The 26,301-nt window shown below is 40.7% G+C and overlaps 5 protein-coding genes across 7 annotated transcripts; 3 read left to right on the top strand and 2 right to left on the bottom strand.

Annotated features, from left to right (window-relative positions):
• The first annotated feature begins 19 nt into the window (after nt 1-19).
• LOC116263259 (prohibitin-1, mitochondrial) lies at nt 20-5,145 on the top strand. Its single transcript, XM_031642921.2, has 6 exons — nt 20-167; nt 573-749; nt 2,681-2,797; nt 3,928-4,098; nt 4,360-4,572; nt 4,756-5,145. Exons 2-6 carry the CDS (start codon nt 573-575, stop codon nt 4,948-4,950), a joined length of 873 nt encoding a protein of 290 aa, XP_031498781.1. The 5' UTR covers nt 20-167; the 3' UTR covers nt 4,951-5,145.
• Nucleotides 5,146-6,202: 1,057 nt separating this feature from the next.
• On the bottom strand, nt 6,203-12,183 carry LOC116262128 (protein LOW PSII ACCUMULATION 1, chloroplastic). The gene is made up of 9 exons (XM_031641230.2): nt 11,769-12,183; nt 11,565-11,668; nt 10,553-10,688; nt 10,059-10,290; nt 8,473-8,630; nt 8,179-8,367; nt 7,107-7,207; nt 6,814-6,910; nt 6,203-6,592 (listed from the first exon to the last, which is right to left on the bottom strand). Exons 1-9 carry the CDS (start codon nt 11,997-11,999, stop codon nt 6,518-6,520), a joined length of 1,323 nt encoding a protein of 440 aa, XP_031497090.1. The 5' UTR covers nt 12,000-12,183; the 3' UTR covers nt 6,203-6,517.
• Nucleotides 12,184-12,870: 687 nt separating this feature from the next.
• LOC116262129 (40S ribosomal protein S21-2) lies at nt 12,871-17,942 on the top strand. Its single transcript, XM_031641231.2, has 4 exons — nt 12,871-13,025; nt 13,941-14,032; nt 16,189-16,321; nt 17,669-17,942. Exons 2-4 carry the CDS (start codon nt 13,983-13,985, stop codon nt 17,729-17,731), a joined length of 246 nt encoding a protein of 81 aa, XP_031497091.1. The 5' UTR covers nt 12,871-13,025; nt 13,941-13,982; the 3' UTR covers nt 17,732-17,942.
• Nucleotides 14,039-16,061, top strand: LOC126410439 (putative pentatricopeptide repeat-containing protein At1g64310). 3 transcript variants are annotated; one of them, XM_050079962.1, is made up of 2 exons: nt 14,039-14,691; nt 14,767-16,061. In XM_050079962.1, exons 1-2 carry the CDS (start codon nt 14,308-14,310, stop codon nt 15,964-15,966), a joined length of 1,584 nt encoding a protein of 527 aa, XP_049935919.1. In that variant the 5' UTR covers nt 14,039-14,307; the 3' UTR covers nt 15,967-16,061. The 3 variants fall into 3 exon arrangements, with proteins under 3 accessions (XP_049935919.1, XP_049935920.1, XP_049935918.1); XM_050079963.1 differs by having other exon boundaries at nt 14,039-15,166; nt 15,248-16,061; XM_050079961.1 differs by having other exon boundaries at nt 14,039-16,061.
• A 1,945-nt stretch (nt 17,943-19,887) lies between the features above and the next one.
• Nucleotides 19,888-25,032, bottom strand: LOC116262417 (pentatricopeptide repeat-containing protein GUN1, chloroplastic). The gene is made up of 5 exons (XM_031641763.1): nt 23,136-25,032; nt 22,760-23,040; nt 21,984-22,200; nt 20,418-20,602; nt 19,888-20,333 (listed from the first exon to the last, which is right to left on the bottom strand). Exons 1-5 carry the CDS (start codon nt 24,804-24,806, stop codon nt 20,072-20,074), a joined length of 2,616 nt encoding a protein of 871 aa, XP_031497623.1. The 5' UTR covers nt 24,807-25,032; the 3' UTR covers nt 19,888-20,071.
• Between the last annotated feature and the right edge of the window lie 1,269 nt (nt 25,033-26,301).

Genomic DNA, 26,301 nt, shown 5'->3' with positions numbered 1-26,301 from the left:
TTCAGATCATGGAGGCACCCGACCCATTTATGCGTTTCAACTTGAACCTCAAGAAACGCTTAAACCCTAGAAGCCTGCACAGTCGTGTCACTCTCTCTCTCTCCGCGGTCTTCCTCACCGCGCTCTTTGTACCGGAGATTGGGTAACCGTCAACAGAGGAGGTCCCGGTGAGTTCCTGCCCTATCGTTTAACCCCCCCATTCTCCCCAAACAGTGGGAGCTAAAAGTCTGGTTCCTTGGTGCTTTTCCGCGGTGAAATTATTATGTTTCCCTTTTTTATGGCATCTAAGAGCTCCCATTTTCGTTTATCCGTTGTTAAAAGCCGAAACAAAGATTTTTCCTTCACTAATTCTTTGATTTGTCTATGTTCGTCCGTCCCGAAACTCACTCGTTTCGTTGTTTGCGACATTGTAGCATCCCTTTCATCTGTTATCTGAGTTTTACCATTTCATTCGAGATCTATTCCTGAAATGTTGATTTGGTCTGCTTAACTTGCCCACGCTTGTAGAAAACAGATAACGATAGTGTTCCATAATATCGTTTGCATGTTTTTATCATTTTTTCGGGGTCAAGATGAATTTCAACAACGTCCGGGTACCAAAGGTACCAGGAGGAGGTGCTGCGTCGGCATTGGTGAAGGTGGCAGTTCTCGGCGGCCTTGGATTATATGCGGCGACTCACAGCCTTTACAACGTCGAAGGTGGTCATCGCGCTATCGTCTTTAACAGAATCGTTGGTATCAAGGACAAGGTATCTGCTCTTACCTGTGCTTTTCCGCTACTTATTCGTGCACCCAGGACTAACATTTGGTTCAAGATAGCAGTGCATTCCTCACGAGTAAATTCAGATTTTTCTTTGAACCGATCTTGGGAAAGACCAGAAAAAGTCAGAACAGCAACCATTGTCTATAATTTCTCTTCGACATGACTTGAACCCATAGCTGATGATAGAACTAGAATAGATTTTTTTTTTGTTTCCTGCTTACATGGATGAATCTCTAATTCTGATCTTCCTCCTATGCTACCATGTGACAACTAAAAATTCTAAAATCCGTTACAATATGCAGGCACATTTACTTTGGACTAGAAGCTTCATGGGTCTAAAATGGCAATAATGTCTTCAGAGTGTGATGAAAAACGTGTTAGTGGCTTTAGTTTGCCTTAAAGAAAAACACATATTTTTTTGAGAAATTTGTGGTGAATCTGGTGATAACTGGCTGTTTTTTGGTGATTAGGTTGACATCTGAGCAATTCCTTAGTTATGCAAAGCCTTTCTGCATTTCAAAGTCAAGTTATTTGTTATCTTCTGTTAGCATGATAGCGTGTGTGCACGTCATATGTTTTGATGAACTTTCAGAAACCCTGACTCAATTTTAGAAAAGGCAAGTGCTGGGCCCGAGGGGTTGGCAACTAGAGTGGCCTTGGCTGTCATGTACACAGTCATGGTTCAATTCCTATGGGTATCACTCTTCATGCAAGCTGAAGCTATAGGTGTCCAACCTGGGTTTTTTTAAGGAGCCTACGGAGCATTGCTGCTGTTCTCAAAAGGTTCAGGTCTGGGTTCTCATTTGAACTTAAGTTACATGGACTTGCCAAAATCGTTTCTGCACTTGAGTTCACTTGTCTTTTGTGTGCCTTGTCTGTGCCAAAAGTGCAAGTCCAACAAGTTGATGCAGTCAGTCATACACGACCATTCTCGTCCAGTTTTGGATGTGCATCAGTTTGAATCAAAGAAAAGTTTGGTGTTCTTTATAACGCTTGGTGAACACCAGACCATGTTTGTCCAGAAACTGGACTCAGTCAACCTGGACCAAGCCTATTATCGTCAAATTTAAGTAATAACAATGTAAAAAGATAAAAAAAAGGGATGAGGGACGCATATAAAGATTAAAAAAGCATTCTGTTCTTTTATGGACAGACAGATAAACCCTTCATGTTATTTGGTCAAACAAATTAGCTAATAACTTCAATATACTAAACTGACATGTCATCACTTTACTCACTGTGCTTGACTTGTTTTGAGGTCAAATGCCACTATATGGAAAGCAAGGGGCATACTAGAATTCTAGAACATTTCAGACACTTCTGAGTTTACTCTGTGCTAGCGGGCACCATTTTCACACTTAGATTTTTCTCGTGTTAAATTGTTAATCCTTCTTTTCGTGGCCTCATGTTTTCATGTGGATATATCTTTTCTTTTTGTGTTATTTCATCATAATGGCCCAAATTTTGTTTAATCTATTTTGCATTTTAAGATTGTGTCCATTTTTCCAAGGTCCACAACTGAGGTTTTCTGTTTTCTCCCTTTTCTATCTCTGGGCTTTGTGTTCATTGAGTACCTAATTCTGGTAATGAATTTGGAATGCTGGAAACCAAGAGAATAAGTTTAAAGCCATGTCACAGGGATTCACTGTTTTGTTTTCCATTTTGTATCCTTTTATATAGAAAGTTCATTTTGGTTCCCATTTTGTATTCCCTTTTACAGAAAATTAGTTGAAAACTTAATAAAAATAACAGTATCTCCATATCTTACAGCTATATGATCTGACATAGCTTTAAACTTTTTCAATGAACTTATTTATAATAACACCTTAACTGTATAATCATTTAAATTTCCTTGATTTTCAACTTTGTGATGAAAGATGGTCTTTAATTTCTATCTAGTGACACTTTTACTTGTAGGTTTATCCCGAAGGCACACATCTTATGGTACCTTGGTTTGATAGACCTGTCATTTATGATGTCCGTGCAAGACCTCATCTTGTGGAGAGCACCTCTGGAAGTCGTGATTTGCAAATGGTGAGTGCCACAGAATTCAATATTAATCTTCAAAAATTTTCTCCTGTTGATTCATCACTTGCCAGACTACTTGCACCTCTTTCCATATTTATGCTAATATTTACACGTCAATTATCTTTGTGTGTTTAAAATGGTTATGAATCCTCTATGTTACTTTGGCTTTGGATAAGTAAGCCATAATTTAATATTCTCTCATTCTACGTGATGAAGGATGCATCTAATGCGCTGGTAAGGTTGCTGGCATTGTAGTTTTTCCATAAGCTATCACATAAGTAGGCATGTTGATGTTGGGAAGCTCCAACGTGTCTCCTTTTTCTAATGTGTGCCTTTTCAAGAAAAGGTAGTTATGATGAGAAAACTTGTCAATTACCACTCTGATAAACGTCTGGGTGGTGATGTTATTTGAATCTGTTCATCTAGTCCCAGCACCCCTTTTTGCATGTGTGTGTGTGCACACGTGACTTCTGGATGCATCTAAAATTTCCTGTCCTCTCTCTCTGTCTCTTTCATATATATCTGCATGTGTGCATTAATTCTTGCCACCAAGCAGGTGGCTGTGATGATAAAAAATGTCATGCACCCCACCTTGATCAAGGATCATGATGGCACTTAGATCTACAAATTTAATCTGAGCCTTCTTTTTTCTTTTCCTCCTTTGCCTTGTAGGTGTCTGCAAGTATCAGATATTTTCTTCTTTGCCTCTGTTGCCTTTTAATCGATGTTTCTCCTTTTTTCCTCTGGTTGAGGTACTTATGAGCTTTTTCTGTCTTTGGACCATGTAAGCTGGAAATCTGGGATTTAGCCCACGAGTTGCCTGGAATCCTTCTCTCTGTTTGATACTTCGGTGGTCTGGCTTTGCTTTTCAGAAATTAGTACATATATTTTGCTTAAGTTGTATTTTTACTAAATTGTGTAAAGGATCTAATGGTGCTTTCTTGTTTAGAACAAGACTGACAATCATGTAGCCTGAACTACTCGTTGATAAAACTGGTGTTGCTGATGGTTGCCTCATCTCATACATGGCTTGAGTCATCTGATCATATATGTATATATGAAGTGCACATTAGTATCTTTTTCTTTTCTTAATGCTTTCAAATTGTCAATTGAAACAAGTCCATGCTTTCATGCAGGTCAAAATTGGCCTTCGAGTTCTTACTCGACCTATTCCAGATCAACTGCCAACAGTCTATCGAACGCTTGGTGAGAATTACAATGAAAGGGTACTACCTTCAATAATTCATGAAACCCTGAAGGCAGTAGTTGCACAGTACAATGCTAGCCAGCTCATCACTCAGAGAGAGGTAGGATCATTTATCTGAATCTGTTTTCTTGACTGTATATGTCAATAGTTTAAAATCTTGGTTTTCTGATTAGGTTTGGTTGTAGTTCATTTCAGAACTAACCTGATCGCCGCAGGAACCAAATAATCTGCAAGTCAGCATATTCATTTCGGAACTTGTGTTTTTCTTGGTTAGGCATATCAGAAAATGGTTGAGCATGACCCTCTAAGTTAAATGTCAGTTTTATGATTTTCTCCAGACATTAAAATATCAACTTTGCAGGCTGTTAGTAGGGAGATAAGGAAAATATTGACTGAGAGAGCAGCAAATTTCAACATAGCACTGGATGATGTGTCCATCACAAGTCTAACATTTGGAAAGGAGTTTACTGCTGCAATCGAAGCCAAGCAGGTGGCTGCACAAGAAGCAGAGCGTGCCAAGTTTGTTGTGGAGAAGGCAGAGCAAGACAAGCGGAGTGCTGTTATCAGAGCTCAGGTCCGGCTGTTATTATTCAAATTTTGCAGTTCATAATATTTAAAATTTAAATACTACTGATGTTGAACGCCCCTTCCGCTTCTTTTGATGACTTTCATGATAACCTTTAGTTTTTTGTTTTTTTGTAACCTGTCGGTCCTGCTTTGGCTTTCTGTAAACCATTTCATTTGTACTTGCATCCAGGGAGAGGCCAAGAGTGCTCAGCTGATTGGTCAGGCAATTGCTAATAATCCTGCATTTATTACTTTAAGAAAGATTGAGGCTGCAAGGGAGATAGCCCATACAATCTCAAATTCTGCAAACAGAGTGTTTTTGAGCTCGGATGATCTGTTGCTGAACCTCCAAGAGATGGATTTGGATATCCCAGCAAAGAAATGAGAAGGTTGCTTCTTCAGTCTTTTGCTCTTATTAGCCAGATATTTTCACCGAGCGTGTGTTTGAAGCTCAAATTTTTTGGTGTGGAGCAATTGAAGTGAAGGATACCGGATCAATAATCTCCTTACATGAAAGGACAATGTCGGTTCATTCAGAACACGTCAAATATATGAACTTCTATTCTCTTTCTCTTTGTCACTTAGGTTTTTGCATAATAGACAAGGTCGGCCTTTCTTAAGGGAGATGTCACGTGCTGGTGCAACTAGTTGGAGTTGGAGATGCTGCTTAGGGGATGCGAAGGAGCCAATAATGTTTATATTTGCTGTGCCCTCCATTTGAAAGTCGAGAAGTGCCTATGGTTCGTACGAATTCAATAAGTACGGTTCACGCGCAGGTTCAAGGATCCTCGTGTTTGCAATGGTGACACTGGCAATAATATTTACGATTGTAGGAATCCCATTCTTGGCTGAGTATCATCTCAGTCATCTGAATTGCATGAGCTGGATATCTTATCTGGCTGTCCAGCTAAAGCGAACAGGCGTGAATTCAAAGTGCACACAACTCATCAAAGAAGCCCTTAGTTTGAGAACAACCGTTTCCGCTGGTTTTAAACTTGTTTCAGAAATCATTTAAAATTAACCGAAATGATGCTGAGTGCGGGGGGAGCTGTATGTTGCACATGAGGTAACGGGTATATATCTATTTCTTACCCGGCTTCTTTGCTCGACAGCCATGAGAGAGAGAGAGAGAGAGAGAGAGAGAGAGAGAGAGAGAGTCATGCATAGGACTGTCCTCCATTCCAGATTTGTCTGATAGCCTCCGTTGAGTATTTTGTTATGAAGTGGACAGTTGGATATAGTTTTGTTAATAAGAAACATAAGCAAGAAATCTTATATACGAGGCCAATATCTATATGATTAGCTTGTTAGTCAACACTCCAAATATAATTTTTGCATGTATCCTAATTGGGCCGACCCAAAGTACGAAAGTACGCATGAGGGCTGAAAGTAATTGAAAGAATATGCAAGCGAGCGAATGTGCCTCTAAGGTCGTCGGTTCTACACAAAATTTGAGGTTAAAACGGGAAGAAACTTGTTCAATTAGCGAAGCTAATATTGATATTTTGATTATACTTATTGAGCGTATCAGAAGGCTACTATCATATTGTCGAAAGCAACTTACACGCACGTCGGGGGGTGAGTGTGGGAAGGGGGAGAGAGTGTTGCCAGTATCTACAAGAATTAGATTTGACGCGTAGATGAAGAGCGATTCCGTGGTGATATTCGCTTAGAAGTCAAAAGCGAGCATCGTCTATTCGATCATACAGTTCATATGGACACATTTTTTTACAAAGTGAGCTCCCATTTAACCATCCAAATTGTTGAAACGAGCCTAGGAGAACTGAAAATTGAAAATTAATGGTGGAGGGAAGCGACAATCCAATCAGACATTATCAGCAACTTGAGTGTACGAAAGGTTTGCTGCCACGAGAACAACGCCATGAAATGCATGAAAGAATTTTCACCGCTTAGCAAAATTTATCTGTCTTTTTAATTTTTTCCGCTGAGGTCTATCTTTCTAACTTGCTCAGCAATGCCTCCATGGGAGGCAATTCCTTGACAATCTGTTGCCAGTCCGGCATGCCCTGCGTAGGAACATAGATGTCACAGTCAGCACAAAAAGAAGTTGAAGAGCAGCAAATTTAACGAGCAACCTCATGCAAACTCACATTAGTTGTACAAATGACAAAAAATTGGAATTTGAAATGAAATGCCCTATTGACAGCCTAACAGATAATAAAACTTATAAATATGAGGAGCGTGCCTGTTTCTTTTCCTCTAAACAGAAATATTCAAAAGCACTTACCCTTCCTGATCTTCTAACCCGACCATCAAGCCGCAGTATTATATAAACATCTTCCCTTGGATTAACACCTTCAGCTTTTTGCTGTTCAATTATCCACCTAATGACAAAGATTGTTTCACAAACCATGAGATGCTACTCTATTGCCTTTTAACATGCACATGCAATCAAACAAATTTTTATGAAGTTGCATTTCATTGAACAAGATGTGTTTTCGGTTTCCTGCATATACACATATACATGGCCTGCTCATAAATCCAGGAACTATGTGGATAAGAAATGAATAATATAACAACCTTTCCCATTCAGTGGGTGACACAACCTCTCCCCTGAATCGGACCTCTGCTTTTAAGCGTGACTTTGCAGTTATAGATTGCGTCCGTTTTTCAAAATCATCCTAGAATCACAAAAAAACTGTCTTAGTTGCAGAAATATCAAAAATCTGGATAGACTCTGGAGTTGAAAAAACAATCAGATAAATCAGGCTATGAAAATGTCAATAAAAAATAACTACTATTTGCAGTTCAAGAACTTGGCTCTGTTTGATAAGGTAGTCCACTAGCCAAGTTAACCAAGTTAACCCACTTGTCACCATAGTTCTTTGGAGATAAATTCTGGATGATAGTTCACTGCATGAGATCCTAGACGAACTTATGTGTATATAGATGTTTACACAGATGTGCGAATGTACATGTCAAATAATGATAACAAATTAAAAAAATCAAAGCAATAAATATGAGACACAGAGTGGAGTGGATCTTCCAGCAAGCAAGGATAGTTGAAAATGCAATTGCAGAGTGAAAATTGGAAAGTGATACAGATAAATACATAATTAAACAAATGTAGAATGTTATCTATGCTCCACAAGTTGCTAACGAAACATTAATAAGATGCTTAGATGTTCACTAAAAAAATTGCCTGTATCATCATCATGAAGTGCTAATTACCGATTGGCATGTCAACTAACAGTGGATGCATGATGAGCTTTCTATTTAGCTACAAAAGAGAGATTAATCCATCTGGAAAACAAAGTGGCAATTAGTAACATAAATGGCCGAAGTAGTTACAATCACCCACCGGGGATTTGACACAATGAGTTGAATATGGAATTGGACAGTCTGTCAAGTATTCCAAAGTAGTTTTGATGGACTGAGGCACCCACTTCACTAATTCACTCAATGGTCAAACTATGATATATAAGAAGTCCAATTTGTGTTTTGTAAATAATATTACATTAATCAGAGTAAATTTATTATTCACTTTTCTGGGAAAATATATAGGGAAAAGGGGGAGTAGGAAGAGCTCAGTCTATCACTAGATCGACCATGCCAAAAACTGTGTCTAGTTCAAATAATATAACCACCTTACCCCAACAGAAGGAAGAGATGTGGATGCAGTTACAGGACCACCAAAACCTTTCTTCTCAACAGGTTCTCTTTTGTCACTGCCCCAGATAACAGGAATCAGAAGAACACCACGTCTAAGGAGCTCAGTCCTAAACCTTTCAGCTTTTTCAAGAGCCCTGTTAACGGTTTCTTTGCTCCCAGCAAGAATTACCTTCAAGAAATTAAAGGATGCCCAACAACAATAAACTATGGAATGCGGTGATTATTGTCAGGGAATACTGATCAACAAAACAAGATCACAGATGGCAACACTCACTGGCCTAGCTGTGTCACGGAGCTGAACAAGTTCGACAATCCTACTGGTTGACAAACGCAAGGGCAATCTTGACAGAGTTTCATCCCGTGATATTTGTGCAAGCTGCTCTTCCTCTTTCTTGTTATCCCAAATGAACAGTGCCACAAGTACAATAATGCCTGCAAAGTACTGATTCAAAAGTTCAGTTAGTTGGTTGGACCACAAAGCGGGTCTTGGATCCTCAAATTTCAACTGTTTTCATGCACTAGGCAGCATCATAAATAATAATCAATGGGAGGATATATCCTCGAGAGAAAGCAAAGAGCAGCCAAAATCTAAACTTGCCAAAAAGTATTTGCCTCGCCAACATTGTGAAATCACAGAATCTTGTTATACCATTTCTAGCATCAAAACCCTAAGCAATACAGTGTAGAACTTAGAATTAGTAATCATGAAAATTGTGACATTCTGGGATACAAGCTCTACTGCATTCTGTTTTATATATAGAGAGAGATAATCACCAAGGACAATCCTTGAAGTTCTTGGGGAGCAAAAACGCCACCTACCATTTCTTTTCTGCCCCCTTTTACACAAGAATTGCTGTTTGGACCCCATTTTTTCATCTATTTGGAAAACAATGAATACCTTCATCGTGTCTATATTAACAATTTCATCCTAAATTGAGGATTTGATGATCACAAGTTCAAAAATTCAAGTTTCCGCAAGATCTACCCTGTTATGCCCTTAGCTTCACTAACTTCATTTTTAATACCAAATTAATAATAATGACAAAATAATAGTAGTAGTAATAATAATAATAATAATAAAGCAATGGCAGAAGTAGTATTTATAACAATAAAAACCAGACGTTGAACAGCAACTACCAGTCTATCCCCACTTTCTAATCAACAAGTTCCACTGAGAACCTTCCACAACAATGAGATAATGTCCTTCTCTAGCAACAATTCTGCCAAAATGCCTACCCATCATTAAGACATTCTAGAAGCCTCGATCTCGGCAAAAGCTTTCATTATCTCTTTAACATATGACACAGATAAGCTTATACACATCAAAAGAAGCATACTTTTCTTCCCTTAAGAAGGCTGAGCTTGACACCCAAAATCAAGTCTTCAAGCTAGTTTTTGAGTCAATTATCTCTTTAACATATGACGCAGATAAGTTTATACACATCCAAAGACTAGAAGGCTGAGGTTGACCCCAAAATCAAGTCTTCAATCTAGTTTTTGAGTCATCAACATTCTCTCTGATTTCAATTAGGGAGATTAAAAAAACCTGACTTTATAATAGTAGATGACTTGATGAAGTTGAAGATTTAAAGAATTAAGAATCATTACATGATCTGTTTGTGCATGTGTTCTTGACACCAAGAGCTAGCATATTAGAATGGATATCTGGTTCATATAAATATACAAAATCACCCTCATGCACTTATTGTTCATTGACCAACATTATTGAGATTATCAAATCAACCTGGCGTGCAGGAAGAGAGGGATTTTGTGTTGTAAATTCAGTTTCATGCTAAAGGAAACCAAATGAGCTTAAAAGCCTCACGAAAGCACTGAATTATGCAGAACATAGTAAATCACCTGCAATGTTGATGGCAGCATTTCCTGCTGTCTCCCACAAATCAGGGGCACCATCACCACCTTGTAATGAACTAACCAGCCTCGGCACAGTGAAAAAGGTTGATATTCCAGCAGCAGCAGTAAGTGCGACATAAAAGAATCTTCTAACACCTCGGAATGGTGCTTGAACTTCACTAATGAGCTTGAGGTCTCTCCTGAAGCTGTACCCAATATCTTCACCGCCTAATCTTGCCTGTTGATGAGCACAAAACATACAATAAAATACAAAATCTGCTACGCTTATTCTGATAGCTCTGCAACTAAATTTTATCTGGAAACAACTCTACAAAAGGAAAGGCACCAGACTAGCAACTAGTGAGGACTGAGGTGTAAATATTGCCAAGGCGGAGATGATGCGCTGCTGTGCATTAGCAGTGAAGATCATCCAAAACCTAACCAAGAAGAAGTGATGCATCACATGAACAAAAGAACTACAAACACAAAATGGATTGTACCTCTTCCTGCAACTCTTTAAATTCTGGCATAGCCCTGAAGGACGCCAAATCTGGATCATTGAGAATGGTGCCAAACTTGAGATTATATTCGCGTAGAGCAGTTCTCAAACAATCAGCAGCTTTTTTTCCTTCGCCCCTATCACAAGAACAAGCCAAATATCAAAGAAGGAAACAGATCCTTTCGTTACTACTACCAAGGCACCAACATAATGTGGAAAAAATAAAGGACATCTGCTCGATTAAACGGCTTCTTTCTTCACGATGCCAGTGCACATGGCAAGAGAGAAACACTTGCTTGGACAAACTGTGCAACAAATTGGCGACGAGAAAAAGGACAGACCCACATCTCTAATGTCAACATAAACCATGTTTTTAAGGAACCAAGAAAATGAATCGTCCCCATTGTCATCATCAGTTTCAAGAAGAAGAAAATGAAGCGATTTCTACACCATCCAAACCAAATTTAAAGGTTATACAGGTTACCGATATTGCTCCTCTCATAAACACGATGGATGCTTGAATTGCTTCAAAGAAACAAGATTGATCCAGGTTACTTCGAAAGTGTGAATTTAATAAAGCCAATGGCGGCATTCCTCAAGGACCAGAAGTTTATAGTAAAATAACATAAATGTGGAAGAAAGGGAAGCCCTACCTCTCCACCTAAAAAACAATATGAGATAACGTCACTCTTTGGGAACATGCCTTGACATCAGCAACCTCGGAATTCCCTTTTGCAGGAAAACAAAAACGAGTAGTAGTACATGGTGTAGCTAAAATCATACTACCATATCAGAAACAAAGGTCAGAAGTTCGTGGTGAATACGCAACCATGTAATGTTCCTATATGCCAATACTACCACGATCAATGAAGTAACCGACAAGGTGATGGGCAAGTACAAACCGCTACTCCGGATTCAAGGAAATTCAATGACGTAGCAATCACGGATTCGAGTAAAAATAAAAAAAGAAAACTGAAAAGAAGAATAATAAGACACGGATCGATAATCTCTACCTGTAGGCATGACAGCACGCCTTGTTGTAAAGAGCAGCCTGGGCCTCTACAGGATTGGGATCCAGCGAGAGAGCGGTCTCGAATTGGGTGAGAGCCTCCTTTACCTGAAGAACTCGCAAAGAGAAAGAAACCATCAAGGACCTACAAACTGGAAGAGACTGTCAGCCAAGAGAAAAAAGGACGGGATTAGCGCAGGTTCCTCACTCGTCCTTTGGAAAAGAGAGAGAGTCCGAAGTTCACGCATGACTCTGCCGTCTGGGTGGTAGCGTCCGACGACGATGAGGAAGGAGGAGAAGATGAAGAAGCTCGTAAACGGATGCCCCCGCGACCGATGCGTCCGCTGAGGAGGCACAGCTTCTGAGAGAATAGCACCGTCTGAGGCCTGAGAAGGAGAAAAGGGGGATGGTGTCGAGGGTGGAGAGAAGCCATTGCCATCCAATTGTTGGAGGGAAGGAAGGTTGTTTGTACCCGCTGCTTCCTCTGTTTCTCTTCCCTCCACAAGTACTCGATTCTCTGGTGATTTCTCGCTTGAGTTCGCGGATAAGGCTCTCTTTCGCTCCCCCGAGCAGATATGCTATGCTGGTGGTGGGAGCATATATGGAAGTCGTATTTCTCTCACTCGTGGTACGCCGAAGAAAACATTTCCGATAAATAGTCAAACGCCGAACATTTTCCTGAAGTTTAGCCATCGCAGTCGCAACATTACATGGGGTAAATTTCGTCGCAAATAATCCTACCCCGTGTTTGATTTCCGGTGAGAGCAGAATGACACCCTCGTCCATTCAATAAATTCAGGAATACGATCAAAGGTCCATAAAGAACGATAATTGGCTTCCTTAACATTTGTCCACCAAATGAGTATCGACCACATTTTATCTCATGGGTAAAAAACCAACATCACTAGCACAGCCCCAGGTATCTCAACCCTTTTGAGGCATGTGCATCAACTTCACGTCGTTTTGTATAATTATCAAACATCACAAAACTGTGTTTAGGATTTCATTTTGGTGGCCACAATACGCTCAATTGATTGTTCATTTGATTTTTCATATCACGTATAAATGGTGTTTACAACGAGGGCCGCAACCCCTCAGGCTCAATCAATAATTGATGTGATCTCACAATTCACTTGTACAGGGTAATAAACACAGCATGTGCTCTACCAACCCCTGTTCTAATTGGTATACATGGAACCGCCGCTATTCCCGTCGGAGACCCTATCCATCATTCTGTACCGTATTAGCGACACCATGTCGTGATCACCTCCTGGTTCGGAGTTTTTGCTGACGTTCCTTTTCCGTAAAACGGGTTCCCGAACATCAGAGTCAATCTGATCCGGTTCCCCTCTATCCAGATCGCAAGTAAATGGCAAGAATAAAACCCTAGCCTCATCGCTTCTGAAGGAACCCTCCGGGTTTTGTCAGTTGTTAGTGCCACCCCCCGCCCACGAGGAGACTGCCGGTAAATCTCTCTCTCTCTCTCTCTCTCTCTCTCTCTCTCTCTCCCTCCCCCTTGATTTATTTCTTTTGATTTAGAATGAGGGCGATTTTTCGATGGAGCTTTCGGTTCCTTCTTTTTTTGAATTATGTGGCCGAAGGGTCAAGGTGATTCAATGTTATGGTCCTCTTGCGGTGGAATTCCGGCTCAATATCGTCGACGGCGTAGGGCTGATTCTGCTGTCTGAACACAGCAAAGGATTAATTTGCTACTTTTCTGATATAGGCCACATAAAAATTGTCTGCATTGTGCGGGCGCTTGACTGGTTCTATTGTAGCGTGCTTGAGTCCGGGAGCAAATTGTATGTGTCTGTTGCCTCTTTACTTTTTCTCCTGTATTGGTATTTAGTTTGTTCTGGGAATGAATGAGCGTAGACGGAGTAACCAGTTTAACGCATTCCGTACTGCTGTTGTGTATGTGGATGTCGACCAGCGTTCATTATCGTGGATGTTTCTGTGGGACATTCGCGACTGATATCCAAAAAGAGTTGGAAGAAAAGGCGTTTTTGTTGTAGCTTGGTCGGCTCCATGCTTGTTTCTTCTAAGCCTCTCCCCCTTTTTTTTTTTCGAACCGATCCTCAAATACAGTAATCGTGTGTAGAATGCCTGTCTATAAATTAAGGAGGGCGAGGGGGAGGAGGGCGTGTCTCGTCCGATGGTCTTTCTTATCCAATGACCTACAATAATTCATCATAGATACGATATAGTATCACAATTCGAATTATTTAAAGTCAGCCTGCTTAAGGTCGCATGGCAGCTCTGTTCCATGTAATTTCTGCTACGAATCAGAAAGCTGTTCTGCAAAAGTGAACCAGTTATTTGAAATTAAGCTCCATGGAATTGGAGTATCTAATATCATGTCTTTTTGGACGGGATGCAGGTGGATTAGCTGCTCTGGTATTATTCTTCAGTCTCCGACAAGATGCAGAACGAAGAGGGTCAATACATGGACCTTTACATCCCAAGAAAATGGTAATGCAGTTTGGTACCGAACACAGTAATATATGGACTTACTTTCCTTGTTCAGGCTATCTTGTACATCTTTTCCAGGAGATATTTTTTATGGTAATGGATTTCTACGGTTGGTTGCTAATATTTTGAAACCAACAAAGGCTCTCTCCTTAGACATGACACGGGGGAAATGATCAACTTTTGGCCTGTCGAATGAGATGTTCTAGTAATACTTGAAGGGGAATATTTTTATTTAATGATTTAATGGAGCCTGTAGTGTCTCCATCGCTTCTCAGATGAGCACGTCCTTGGCATCCATTTTCTCACTTCTGTCGCATTCTCTCCCACTAGCAAAGACACTGCAAGCCCATGCCCTGTCAATAACGTCTGGATTAACTCATGATCCTCTTTGTGCAACCAAACTCGTCCGGCTGTATGCCATCAATGGAAAACATTCCTTTTCTCGCCTTGTTTTCAATCAAACAGCTGTCAAGAGCGTCTTCCTTTGGAATTCCATTATCAGAGCATTTGCCATTGCTCGTCAATTCACTGATGCTTTCTCTTTCTATAGTCTTATGCAGAGGTCTGAGACTAAGCCAGACAATTTCACTCTTGCTTGTATTCTACGTGCTTGCTCTGATATCCATGATATTCAGATGGCAAGAATGACACATGCCCAGGTTGTTGTCTCAGAATTGCATTGTGATTCAATTTCAGGAAGTGCTCTAATTCATGTGTATACGAAACTTGGGCAGATTGATTGGGCGCAGCAAGTGTTTGATCAAATGCCTAAGCCAGACGTGGGCTTGTGGAATTCACTAATATCTGGTTATGGGTATAATGAGCATTTTGAGAAAGCATTGAAATTGTTCAGTAGAATGAGAAGTGCTGGGACTATGCCAGATGGATTTACCTTTGTTGCAATTGTTTCAAGCTTTTATGGAAAGAATTTATCAAGCATTGCTGAAGGCATTCATGGTTTGGTTGTAAAAGATGGATTTGATTCTAATGCTCATGTTAATAGTGGGCTAGTGACCATGTACTCAAGATGTAGTTGTTTGGATTCTGCGTATCGTGTCTTTGTGAACTTGTCCAGCCCTGATCTGGTTACTTGGTCATCTTTAATTTCTGGGTTCGTTCAATCTGGAGACTTCGGTACTGCTCTCTTTCTGTTCAGGAAATTTACTTTTACTGACTTAAGATTTGATCAGGTATTGATTTCATGTGTTTTGCCAGCATGCGCCAACTTAGCGTCAATAGGATATGGGAAAGCAATCCATGGTTGTGTCCTCCGTCATGGTTTTGAGCTTGGACTTGCCGTTTCAACTTCTTTAATACATATGTATTCTAGATGTGGATATCTGGAATTAGCAAGACGGGTTTTTAGTGCTGTTCCAAATAAGAATATTGTCATTTACAATGCCATGATTTCTGGGCTTGCATTGAATGGGCATGGTCCTGAAGCCATTACATTGTTTGTGGAAGTTAAGAATGAAGGCATTCGCCCTAACCATTCAACTTTTTCTAGTGTTTTATGTGCTTGTTCTCACTGTGGTTTGCTAGCTGAAGGTCTTAAATGTTTCAGAGAAATGGAGGGTTTTGGTATTAGGCCACCGTTGGAGCATTATGTGTATATGGTGAACCTTCTTGGCATGGCCGGTAAATTTGAGGAGGCATATGCGCTAATCCACACAATGCCTATGGAACCAGATTCTGGCATTTGGGGTGCATTGTTATCAGCTTGCAGATTTCATGGAAACACAGAGATGGGTGAATATGTGGCTCATAAACTCTTTAAGCTTGAGCCAAGGAAAACTGCATATAAGGTTATTTTGTCTAATTTATATGCGACAAGTGGGAGATGGAGTGATGTTGGGGCATTGAGAGATGAGATGACAAGCAACGGACTGAAGAAAGTACCGGCATTCAGCTGCATTTCTGACAGCAGATTGTAAATGCATACTAACAAATACCATAGCTTGTAAAGTTGTGTGGCTCTGTATTGTGATTGACAAGATGAATCATATCTGTCTGAGTTTAGATTTTTTTATGTGCTTCACATCTCTCTCTCTCTCTCTCTCTCTCTCTTTCTCTTTATATTTGTGTGTTTTCATGAGTAAGGTGTGTTTTTAAAGCTTTCGTATTTTCTTAATTTTTAATTGTATTTTTTTCTGCAGTTCTGCAACAAATCGCCTTATAACCTCAAAAGATCATGCATCTGTCCAAATAAACATTGGACATCTGGATGAGAATGGCATTTACACTGGCCAATTTACCACGTTTGCACTCTGTGGTTTCATTCGTGCACAGGTTTCCTTTCCAACTTGCATCTCAAGTGTATATTTTGTGCTTATGCTTACAAAGGTGGACCTTCTTTTCACTTGTTTTAACTCCTCTCTTTTGAGGAAGCATACCGTTGCATTTGTTAGAAACAACTTTTTGTGCTTTGTCCTCGATTAAGCTCTTCTCTGACAGGATGTTGCTAATAATAGTATAGGCATCAAATAGAATAATATGGAAGTAAATACAGTGGAATCAATCCTTTTCTTGTTTTGTTCTAATATTGATTAGGCTTATCAAATCATCTGCTGATTTTAGTTTGGAAGCAGTTTTTGTGATTGGTATCCTGGTTGGTGTGGAGTTTGGATGTACTTTTGATGCGGAAAACTAGCTTTTGTACGGGGTTTCATAATTAAGAAACATATTAATAAGAAAGTGGCAGTGAAGAAAAAAAAACTTACAATCCCTATAAAGCATGTGCATTGACATTAAATCATGTAAACCATGATTCAACATGCCATATGGCTCTTGATGTAGTAAGACCAACTAAAAACATTCTTTATTCAAATGTAAGTTAATGGAAAAGAATTATCAAATTCATTAGTTGTGAAGTTTCTTGATGGCATTGAAGTATAACTGTAATTGCCTAAATTGACTGGTGTAAGCAGTCATGTGCCTAGCTCAGGAGTTCCATTTTGAGTGCCTTTATGGTGGGGAATCTGGGGATGTCCAAGTTAATTGACCTTGAATTTGAAAGATGAGAATCACATTTCTCCATCATACTGGTGTTATGGTCTACATGTTCGTGAGTGTTCATGGCAGATATTTCCATCAAGAAGGAGCCAGAGTCTGAAATATTTCCATGCCTAAAGGAGTCGAAGCATTAAAGAAAACGGGTGCTATTATCCTGGATGTACTGATTTAGCAAAAGTGGATAAAATGAGGTTGGCACATTCTGCATGCTCAAGTAGTGCTTCTAAGCTTGTGTGTTTCAGAACTGGTCCAGTGGTCCATTTTTCTCCCGTGTGCGAAGCTGAGGCCATGTTTTCTTTGGATTTTAAACGTTTGCTGAAATGTTAAGCTCTATTGCATTGTCATTCTTTCTTTGGAGTTATTGTAAAGTCGTTAGGTTTTCTTTTGTTACTTTCGCTCTGCAATCTAGCTAGGCAGATCCTTTTTGCTTTCTTTATTATTCTCTTCAAAAGCACATTATTTACGTGATAGAGTTTGCTGATCTTGACTTAAAAGAGAAAGGATAATCAATTTTTCTGTTTCCAAGTTTTGTAGTCCAATCCTTATTCTCAGAATTAGGGTGGTTCAAATCTTAGAAAGGCAAACTCCATTTGGCGGTTCTTATGTTTGAGTCGTGTGTTGCAGGGGGATGCTGACAGTGCTCTCGACAGGTTGTGGCAAAAGAAGAAGGCTGAAATTCGTCAGTAGGACTAGAAATATTTTCATCATGCGGCGTACTGTTTCTTGCCATCGTGGATTTTAACTATTCATGCATTTTGATTGTGAGTTTAGCTGATACTTTGGTCATTGGTTTTGTTTACCCTTGCTTCAACTGTCGCTCAAGTCAAATTTGGGTCAGAATGTAGACCGGAGTTTGTGCAATTGCTTATTATAACACGAGAAGATTAGGCTGTCTCAACTGGCAATCTCGGGGATGGATTTAGTCCCTAGTCCTAGAAACGTTCCAATACTGCACTTTGTTTTCCGATGAGCCTTTTGACAACTTCATGACGAAACTTTCCATTTGAAGGAAAACCGCTGATGACCACCATGCCCCACCATACCTGAAGTGGAAGGTGAAAACTTGGAAAAAATTTTGGTGAGCGCCGACCATCATACTTTGAAGGCGCCACCAGCACCAGCTCAGGCTGCGTAGCGTTGGACTGAGACCTGATGGTTAACGCGTGGTGTTGGGCGAATCGTGCTTTAAAATGGCGTACGCATTTGCATATTAATACATTCACGATGAAAAAGTTCCTGTCTGAGGGAGTGAGTGCCTTGTTAATTTTGACATGTAACGGGAACAATAAAGTATAATAAAGGAAAAATAATGGAGCGGTAGTTCAACGATAGCTGGTGAACGATAGATCACCGGCAGCAGCAGGCGGCTGATGTTGGTTGAACTCGATTTTGCCCAAACCTCGTTTTGCCAGTGGTATCCGAGCTGTGGTTGTTGCAGTCTCCTCTGGTTGACGACTTGCGTAAACATTTTCAAACAGTAAGTTGAACTTACAAATAGCGATCAACATAGACGTATAAATAATCGTAGATCTTTTGTCAAGTTCTTGCGTCCCGAACATTCCGTTCCTTCAATGTGGAACGTCTACTGCAACTACCGCGATCATGTTCTTCCGGAGCTTAAAGTCCTCAACGACAGTGCAAATCCTTGGAGTCTTGGACACATCTGAGCTGACTATAGGCGTTTGCTCCAGCAACAGGAAATTAAGAGGAGTTATACGGAGAACCCTTGAAGGACGAACCCTTTTTCTGGTGTTGCGGAAACTTTTTTCACAGATCACTGATTCACTATTGCCCAACGCCAAGAGGATCTTCCAGTAGATTGTTGATAGGCTTTTGCTTCCGTTGCGTACAGCTGTAAATTCTATATAGTCCCTGACTGACCTGCCTGTTTGGTCGTTACTGTTTTTCTGTTATGTGTTTTGGCCTGCTCAGCGGTGGTGCCGATTTGGTGTTTTTGCTTCAGCAAAGAGCCTGTCAAAGTTTTTGTCGTACCTAGATTGTTGTACAGCTCTAATTTTGCATAATAAAGGTCGTCTAAGTCAAACATCCCTTACAAGAAAAAGAGAGGGAAAAGAACGTGAAGCTTTTGAAGGAAGACTGGGAATTCGAGCAGAAAAACGCAGGCCTTGAAAAAATGGCTGCTCTAATCCTGATTGGTGCACCATGAGCAAACTAACCCACTTTGACCACGTAAATGTTTGTGCCCCATCGAACTCGTTCTTGGCATAAAGTTTCAGAAGCCGCAGTTGGCATTGTTATCAGGAGGGTTCACAATCAAGTCCGAGTTTTTCAATGATTGCCATCCAATTTTGATGGACAATACACGCAATTGACCTGTAGAGGCATCTACAGCAATCGCCAGCTCCATCTTCGGCTTAATAACAACCACCAGCCATTGACATGAAATATTGGTCTTTTCACCATGATATTATGTCCCAAGAATATTCTAAGTAATTATTATTTAATGAGTTAAGTGGCAGACCATCCTACAAAAGTTATCTCGAAGCCACTTTTAGATGCCTTTCTTAGGGTTTGAACGAGAGTAATGGATAACTTCATTAGAAAAGAAAAACAATTCGTTGTTCCTTAGCACTTTAACGACTGCTGCTGAAGATTTAATTGATGATAGAGATGGTCCAAGATGCTACGGTAGTTGAGGATTCTTCAGACGAGCTCAAAAATCATTTCACTTTTTTCCGCCGACTTTTACAAAATTAGTGGATAAGGAATGATGTGCGGCTGAACGAATCTCTGATCCTCGTTCCCTTGCGGTAACTGGAGCAACTGAACCAAGCTTTTCGAGAAATGGGCTAATTCTCTCTATACCAAAGGCTTACATGGTGTTACTGAAATCCTTATTTTGGCAAGCAAAAACACTTGCACTCTTGTTGGACATTAATCACAGTGCCAGTACAGTAAAATGAATTATGTTTCTTATAGCTTGCACCTAAGAGCACTACAAAAATGCAGTTATAGCTGCTGTTTTCACAGATAATCTAAGCACATGACACACCAAAATAGTTATATTCATGCCGGAAGTAGTTCTAAACGAGTTGGCTGGTCTCTCAGGTTTTCTGTTGCTCCCCTTACATCATGAAGAATCAGGAGCTTCAAAGTGCCGATTTCTTTCAACCATGCTCCCATAACAGCGCCACTTGATATAAAGCGCCCGATATTGAACTTGGCTGTATGGAATGGTGCACCTATTTTCGCAAGAAGCGTCTCAATTGCACGTCGAAGGGTGCCATCACCAGTCACTTTGCTGTGCTTGCCCCATCCAGTCAAAATGCTGCAGTAGAGGTGGACGAGTTAACCATTTGCCATATAAAAGATAATACGAAAGAATCAAGGACCATGGTTGAACAAAAATTACCTTAGTAAGTTTGGTAGCTGGTGCCCTTGATAGACAATTGTGTGGATGTTCAATAGCCATGCGTGAACCATAGCTTGAGCAGCTCCAGCGGACATCAGATGCAAGTCCAAGCAAGAATCACTCCAAGCGTTCTCCCAAACCTGTCTACGCTTCCCTTCCAGCACAACCAGCTGTGCACCCTTCCTCTATAGAAAAGCAGTTTTTTTTGTTAGAAAGGTAAAATATAAAAAAAAGTTGGTCAATGTGAAGATATAAAAAACCACACTCTTGCGTGCATGCGAGGAAAACCTACCTAACTGGGACACAAAACCATTGTTACTTTGGAATTCAAACTGTAAAACCTTATTTTGTTATACACGTATTTAACTGCAGGACATATGGATAAAAGAAACACAGACGAAGAGGTTTACTCTGGCCCCTGAAGTTATTGGTAAACAAGAAATGATTACAGGCATTTAAATATCCTCTCAAAGTAAAACAAATGGAGGCAAGCTCAAGAAAACTAGCTCAAAATCCATATGAAGAAACGAAGGAGAAGCAATAGACAATGTTCTAACTCTTCTTAGTTTGGATAGTACATATTTAACCAGATTCTCATGATTTTTTTTTTTAGTAGACAACCATGGTGTACACATGCATACACACACACACACATACACACATATATATAGGAGTCCCTCCATACAACCAAATATTCAGTGCTGGGAGTGGTGCACATATTAGTTGCACCAGCATTATCCAGATGAACTATGTCTTCAAGCTGAGAATTTAAACGGTGCTGCAAGTTCTTTAGAAGAGTGCCTCAGTCATATGCAACATTTGTTGGATAAGATTATATTTGTTGCTAGGGCAGCTACTGGTGGATAGCTCTGATAATCTGATGGATACTATTCTTAATTCCAACTTTACAGAACCTTGATAGTTTGAGTTAAGAATCAACAGCTATGTCATCCACAAGTTGAACAACATGATCGTATCCATCCAAGCGAGTTGGTACTTGCATGGGCATATGCATGCTTGCTTTGTTGTCTATTGCTGGCCTTAGACGTTCTCTCATAAGCTCTCTGATATAACTAAGAGATACACTTCACATTTTCACACATGCAGCGAAGAAGTGACCATAACAGGAACATTTTATAACGCCAGCTTTAGAAATTTTCAGTTAATAATAACAGCTGAGCGGTCCTAACTCCGCATTGCTGTTACACGGGGAAAACATTGGACTTTGCTTGAACAAATTTCTGCTTCATTGGTTGGAACTGGAAGGCATGGGCAACAAATAAGATAGCTAGGTGCTGAATTATGCTAGCCAATTTTACCAACGATTTCATTGAAGGAATAACTAGCTTAGACTTATGAGGATGGTAAAAGGGAGATTAAATCACCTGACATCAACTTTATCGAACACATTCCAAAGAAACAACCAAATTGGCCTCTCCCATTAATAAGGAAAACCAAATCCCAACCCTATTCATAACGGTGGTCTACTTTTCGTATACCATAATTCCATAGAAATTAGAAAAAAACACTACATCAACCATTGGTAATACAGTGAATGATCATTACCTGGCCAAAATGCCACAGCATATCTGTCAAAGCATTATAAAAAGCTGATGCAGTCAAAGAGTCCATACGCTTCACTTCATCAAAAAGAGATTGTGCTTGAACCCATATTTCATCCCTAAGGCCCATCAAGAGCCCATGTGCTACACCATAGACATGATTATCAAACCAGCGGAGTTCTTCCAGTAACATTGAAGCATCCTCAAATGAATTGCAACGGCTGCAAAGAAGAAAAAAAGGAATAAATTATGAGAGACATAAAATTAAGGTATGTCCAAGCAAGAACATGAACTAGCTTGAAATAAACAGCATACATAACAGGAGTAACTGATAAAACAAAACTTAAAACACCCAGAAGTTGTAAGAACCGTGAAAGCTATTTTAACAGCGTAGCCAGTATTAAAATCGTAATGCCACAGAAAAACGATGCAGCAGCTTAGAGGTATTCCATGAGCCTCTTGATTTCTTTGAACCAGGTAAGAATAGAAAGAGCAACTTTAAGAAATAATAAATAATAAATAATAAAAGAAGAAATATTGTAAATGCTCTTGTAATCTAGTACCCAAGCTTTTACTAGATCTAGTTATTAACCTGTTGCAATATGTTAGCACACCATTAAACTTGATCAAGGCTGCCGTTTCTGATTTCTGTTATTATCAGAAGAATAATTATCTGCTGCGTTACTGTTTCGACATTCTATACCATCCAAATTTCGGTTAACAAAATATTCCTACTTCTGCACCTCCTTCACAGACTAAAGGCTAAACAAAAAAAGATACCTGCAGGCATTCAAAATGGCAGAGAACGTTACTACATTTGGCTTTATTTCCAACTCATGCATCTTGTGAAACACTCCCAATATACACATAATCTCCCTCGACTTTCTTTTTGTATCATCAAGCAGCATCCTTCCTTTCTCGATTGCCAAGTGTTCGAGAACGTTAATCACATGACTAAGGCCACCACCGCCTTCCAGCGTAACAGCTTGCGAGGAGGATTCAGCAGCATCATCTCTCAAGCGTCGGTCACCCACTTCTTCAACCGCATCATAAGATTGAGCCTGCGATCGTTCTACTTATGAGAATCATGCAACAGAAATGATGAAGCGATTGGGAAAAAATTGTCAAGAGGCTTTCGGAATCTCAAAATACTTACTGCAGATGAACGGCCAAATGCATCGATGATAGAATTGTAGGTGACAACATTCGGCTGAATCCCTTCCCTCGTCATCTCATCAAGCAATATTACAGCCAACTCTATCAATCCATTCTTGCATAAAGTGTCGATCAATGCACTATAAAGAACAACATCCGCCTTTAAGCCCAGCTGCTTGAACTCTCTAAAGATTTCCATGGCCTCCTTATGTAGCCCTCCTTTGCAGTAAACGTCCATCAGTGTCGAGTAAGTCAAGACATTCGGCTTAACTGAGTCAGTCTTCATGTCCTTAAACAAACGCTTAACCATATCATACTTGCCTTGCTTCCCACACCCAGCCAAAAGTGCATTGTAGGTGACCACATCCTTCTTGATACCGCAACTCTCCATCTCACGGCACACTCTTATAGCATCGTCGAATCTTCCCATCTTCGCATATACAGAAAGCAGTGTATTATACGACACCCTATCTAACTGAATTCCAGCGAGTTTCATCTCGTCATACATGCTAAGCGCCTCCTCCAACCTCCCCACCTTCGCATACCCATCAATAACGGTACTGTAACTCACCACATTAGGCCACACCCTCTTCCTAGACATTTCCGCCATTATACCGTGCGCGAAATCCATCTGCCCGCCTTTACAAACTGCATCTAACAAGGTATTATATGTAAAGATATCCCCCTCAATCCCTCTAGAACCCATCTCCCTGAACATTGACATCGCTGGCTCCCATGAACCATTTCTACTGCACACTGCGAGCAGAGAATTGAACGTAATTCGATCCGGCTGCACGCCATCAACCAACATCTCATCAAAAATTGCTACCGCCCTCTTGAATTCCACTCCCCCCTTCCCACATGCATCTATGATGGCGTTATATGTTACCAAATTCGGCCGGAATCCCTCCGATTTCATCAATCCGAACACCCCAATCGCCTGTTCGGATAACCCGCTCCGCCCATAGGCACTGATGAGGGCAGAGAAGACATAGACCGAGTTACCAAACCCCTCGGCTCGAGCTGTATCGAATACCTTCTTTGCCAAGTCAACTCTGTGCATCCGGCCAAGGCTGCTGATAGTAACGCTCGCCAATTTCTGCCGCTCGTGCACTCTGCGCTCATGGGCGACCGCCCAAGCGAAGCAACATAGTGCCTTTGAGCACTCCCCCCTATTCCCGAGTTCCCGGATGATGAACGTGTAGTCCTCTGGCACCGCGAGCTTAAAATCCCAGAGCCCCAACACCTCCTCAACGCTCTCCTGTCCGCAAATCTGCTCCAACACCGGCTCGGCGAAGGAGCTCCGCCTGACGGGGCCGGCCTTGGGGCGGTTGGCATGGAATTTGGAGACGAATCGGGTTGATTTCCGGCCGCAGAAGTCGGAACCAAGATGGGTGCTGGAGGAGAGAGACTGGAATTGCGGGGAAAGGGAGTGGGCACCTGGTATGGGCGCGGAAGGTGCGGCAGCGGCGGCGGCTGACGGCGGTCTCGGAGCGAGCTTCTGTGAGGAGGTCTTCCATTGGTGTTGGCTCTGCTGGTGCTGGTGATGGTTGTGAAAATTGCTCTGGTGGTGGTGGTTGTTTTGAAGATGGTGGTTCTGGTAGACTTGGGATGCCTTTGCTGGGGTGACAGAATACTGGGGCGCCGAAGGCCCATTAATGGAGGACGCCATGGCAAAGAGAGCAAGAGGGAGACTCTTCCTGTCTATCTTCTCATCTGCATACTATTGGGATTTGCATGAATGGACATGGAAGGAGCAGCAGGAACCCCCTAAATTTGGAGGAGATGCCAAGCCCGCTGCTGGCTCAGCAGGGATTGTTGATTGCTCTCTCTTTCTCTCTCTCTGCCTTTGGATTTTCTTATCCTATGACTCGGAGAAGAGCAGAGAAGAGGAGGAGGTCAGCTTATTCGTGGCTTAAAGAGGGAATGGTCGGATAAGTGGAGAACCGTCATTTTCCTTCTTTTCTCCATTCCGATAATTGCATTATTAAAGGACCAGGAACGCAAGCAAGAAAAATTATTAATTGGCTGGAAACAATTCTCCGAAGAATCGGCTTGAAACAATTCCATAAATTGTTAAGTTAGAGCCACATGAACCTTTTCATTTTCTTTCTGCTGATAAAAATAGTTAATTGGTATTGTTAAAATCTAATAAGTATCTCCAGCAGGACTCGCTGTTTGAATGACATATCATATGATCAAGAAAAGTAAAAGTATAGATGGGAAAAGCATGACATGTTAGGAATCCAATTACCAACTTATTGTCTGACCGTTAGGTGGCACCATGACGGCATCGAGTTTCGAATCTATTCTCTTATGCTCTTTCCTTTTATTGTTATTTAAGGAAAAAGGTGTTTTTGCCCTTGTTTTATCCGCCATGCTACAGAAGAGCCCCTGCTTTTACGGGGGTTTCATAAAAAAGGAAAAACTTACCATTTTCTTTCGGCTCTTAAAGGCGGATACTTAGAAGTAGAGGTTTTTTTTTTCAACCAAAAAAAAGAAATTATTACCTTTCTTTTGCCAAATAGTAATTCTTAATAAGGTTTCAGTAGATTTGCGATGACGGGACATCAAAGATGAACAAGGACGCAAGGTTGATGATGGAACTTTTCTTCGAAGTTTGTCCTTTATTTTCTTTTCCTTCAAAATGGTCCTCATGCCCTGTGATAGGATTAAGTGGACGTTTGCTGGCCACAGAAATCCTTTTTCGAGAGTAAACAAAGGAACGATGACTAATTTATAAAAGCAGATAAGGTGAGAACGATGTTGTAATATGGGAATGGTCTCAGAGAAAAATGAGATCTTTCTTCTTGTTAAGGTCCTCAGGAGCACCTCGGAGTCAGTTACTTGTCCATGGTCTCCATTCACAGAATGTTTTGGTGCACACTTCTGTTTCCAGAAGTTCGACTAAAAAATATTAACAATTAGGTTGCAACTTCCATTAGGATTTTTAAAGAACCACTTTTTCGTTGTTGTTCGGTTCTCATTTCTACTGCTTGTTAATGAAATCCTCCATGGTAGGACCGAGGAAGAAGGGCTAAACGAAGGCAATAAGGTGCTCCTACTCTAGGGGCCGATTCCGAAAATCCCCGTTTAGGACACCCGGTCTAAGATGCCTGTATCAAACTGATGTCTGCGGGGAAGGGAATGTCTCAATCAAACCAGCC

This window comes from Nymphaea colorata, chromosome 10 (assembly GCF_008831285.2).
Source record: "Nymphaea colorata isolate Beijing-Zhang1983 chromosome 10, ASM883128v2, whole genome shotgun sequence".
Classification (NCBI taxonomy): domain Eukaryota; kingdom Viridiplantae; phylum Streptophyta; class Magnoliopsida; order Nymphaeales; family Nymphaeaceae; genus Nymphaea; species Nymphaea colorata.
Note: the sequence above shows the minus strand (reverse complement) of the source record. Positions and strands in the feature narration are given on the sequence as shown.

Bases quoted from the DNA above. Each gene is read 5' to 3' on its own strand.
- LOC116262417 (XM_031641763.1), bottom strand. From the start codon at position 24,806: ATGGCGTCCTCCATTAATGGGCCTTCGGCGCCCCAGTATTCTGTCACC. The intron at 23,041-23,135 runs GTAAGTATTTTG...GAACGATCGCAG, and splicing joins CATTTGGCCGTTCATCTGCA to GCTCAATCTTATGATGCGGT. The intron at 20,334-20,417 runs GTAATTTTTGTT...CCTCTACTGCAG, and splicing joins CAGCTACCAAACTTACTAAG to CATTTTGACTGGATGGGGCA.
- LOC126410439 (XM_050079961.1), top strand. From the start codon at position 14,308: ATGAGCACGTCCTTGGCATCCATTTTCTCACTTCTGTCGCATTCTCTC.
- LOC116262129 (XM_031641231.2), top strand. From the start codon at position 13,983: ATGCAGAACGAAGAGGGTCAATACATGGACCTTTACATCCCAAGAAAA. The intron at 14,033-16,188 runs GTAATGCAGTTT...TTTTTTCTGCAG, and splicing joins CTTTACATCCCAAGAAAATG to TTCTGCAACAAATCGCCTTA. The intron at 16,322-17,668 runs GTTTCCTTTCCA...CGTGTGTTGCAG, and splicing joins GTGGTTTCATTCGTGCACAG to GGGGATGCTGACAGTGCTCT.
- LOC116263259 (XM_031642921.2), top strand. From the start codon at position 573: ATGAATTTCAACAACGTCCGGGTACCAAAGGTACCAGGAGGAGGTGCT. The intron at 750-2,680 runs GTATCTGCTCTT...TTTTACTTGTAG, and splicing joins TCGTTGGTATCAAGGACAAG to GTTTATCCCGAAGGCACACA. The intron at 2,798-3,927 runs GTGAGTGCCACA...GCTTTCATGCAG, and splicing joins GAAGTCGTGATTTGCAAATG to GTCAAAATTGGCCTTCGAGT.
- LOC116262128 (XM_031641230.2), bottom strand. From the start codon at position 11,999: ATGGCAATGGCTTCTCTCCACCCTCGACACCATCCCCCTTTTCTCCTT. The intron at 11,669-11,768 runs GTGAGGAACCTG...CGAGTTCTTCAG, and splicing joins CTCTCTTTTCCAAAGGACGA to GTAAAGGAGGCTCTCACCCA. The intron at 8,631-10,058 runs GTGATTTACTAT...AGTACTTTGCAG, and splicing joins TGCTGCCATCAACATTGCAG to GCATTATTGTACTTGTGGCA.